At 58.3% G+C, this 605-nt stretch overlaps 1 protein-coding gene across 1 annotated transcript in view; it reads left to right on the top strand.

Moving 5' to 3' along the window:
* Positions 1-7: 7 nt before the first annotated feature.
* LOC105002152 (rab GDP dissociation inhibitor alpha-like) overlaps positions 8-605 on the top strand; it is a 1525-nt gene continuing 927 nt past the window's right edge. Inside the window, exons 1-2 of the mRNA XM_010858674.1 lie at positions 8-226; positions 493-599. Of these exons, the coding sequence (XP_010856976.1) occupies positions 33-226; positions 493-599 (301 nt within the window). The 5' untranslated portion in view covers positions 8-32. The remainder of the gene's footprint in view (positions 227-492; positions 600-605) is intronic.

Here is a 605-nt window from a genome sequence, read left to right as displayed (position 1 = left end):
GTGGTGCTTTGCATGTGGCCCTCGCAGACCTGATGGGCATGTTTGAGAAACGGCGCTTCCGCAAGTTCCTGGTGTTCGTGGCAAACTTTGATGAGAACGACCCCAAGACCTTTGAGGGCGTCGACCCCCAGAACACCAGCATGCGTGACGTCTACCGGAAGTTTGACTTGGGCCAGGATGTCATTGACTTCACTGGCCATGCCCTGGCGCTCTACCGCACTGATGAGTGAGGGGAAACTGGCATGGCATATTACCCCTCAGCCGGCCCACACCCTGCCCTCCCCACTCCTGCCTGCTGCTCTCTTGGCTCACCCTGAGTACTTCCCGTACTCAGCTCTGGGCTCACTCACCTGTCACCTTTTCTGTCCCTTCCCTGCGTTTGACCCATGGTCTTTCCCAGGCCTGCAAGGGTGGGAAGGCTGGCCTGATGCCAGGGTGGGGGTGCACTGGGCCTTCTGCTCTTGGAGCCTCTTCTGACCCTATTTCCCCCAGCTACCTGGACCAGCCATGTCTTGAGACCATCAACCGCATCAAGTTGTACAGCGAATCCCTGGCTCGGTATGGAAAGAGCCCGTATCTGTACCCACTCTATGGCCTTGGCGAGC

Source organism: Bison bison, unplaced genomic scaffold (assembly GCF_000754665.1).
Source record: "Bison bison bison isolate TAMUID 2011002044 unplaced genomic scaffold, Bison_UMD1.0 scf7180017855336, whole genome shotgun sequence".
NCBI lineage: Eukaryota > Metazoa > Chordata > Mammalia > Artiodactyla > Bovidae > Bison > Bison bison.
This window is presented reverse-complemented; position numbering and strand designations above follow the sequence as displayed.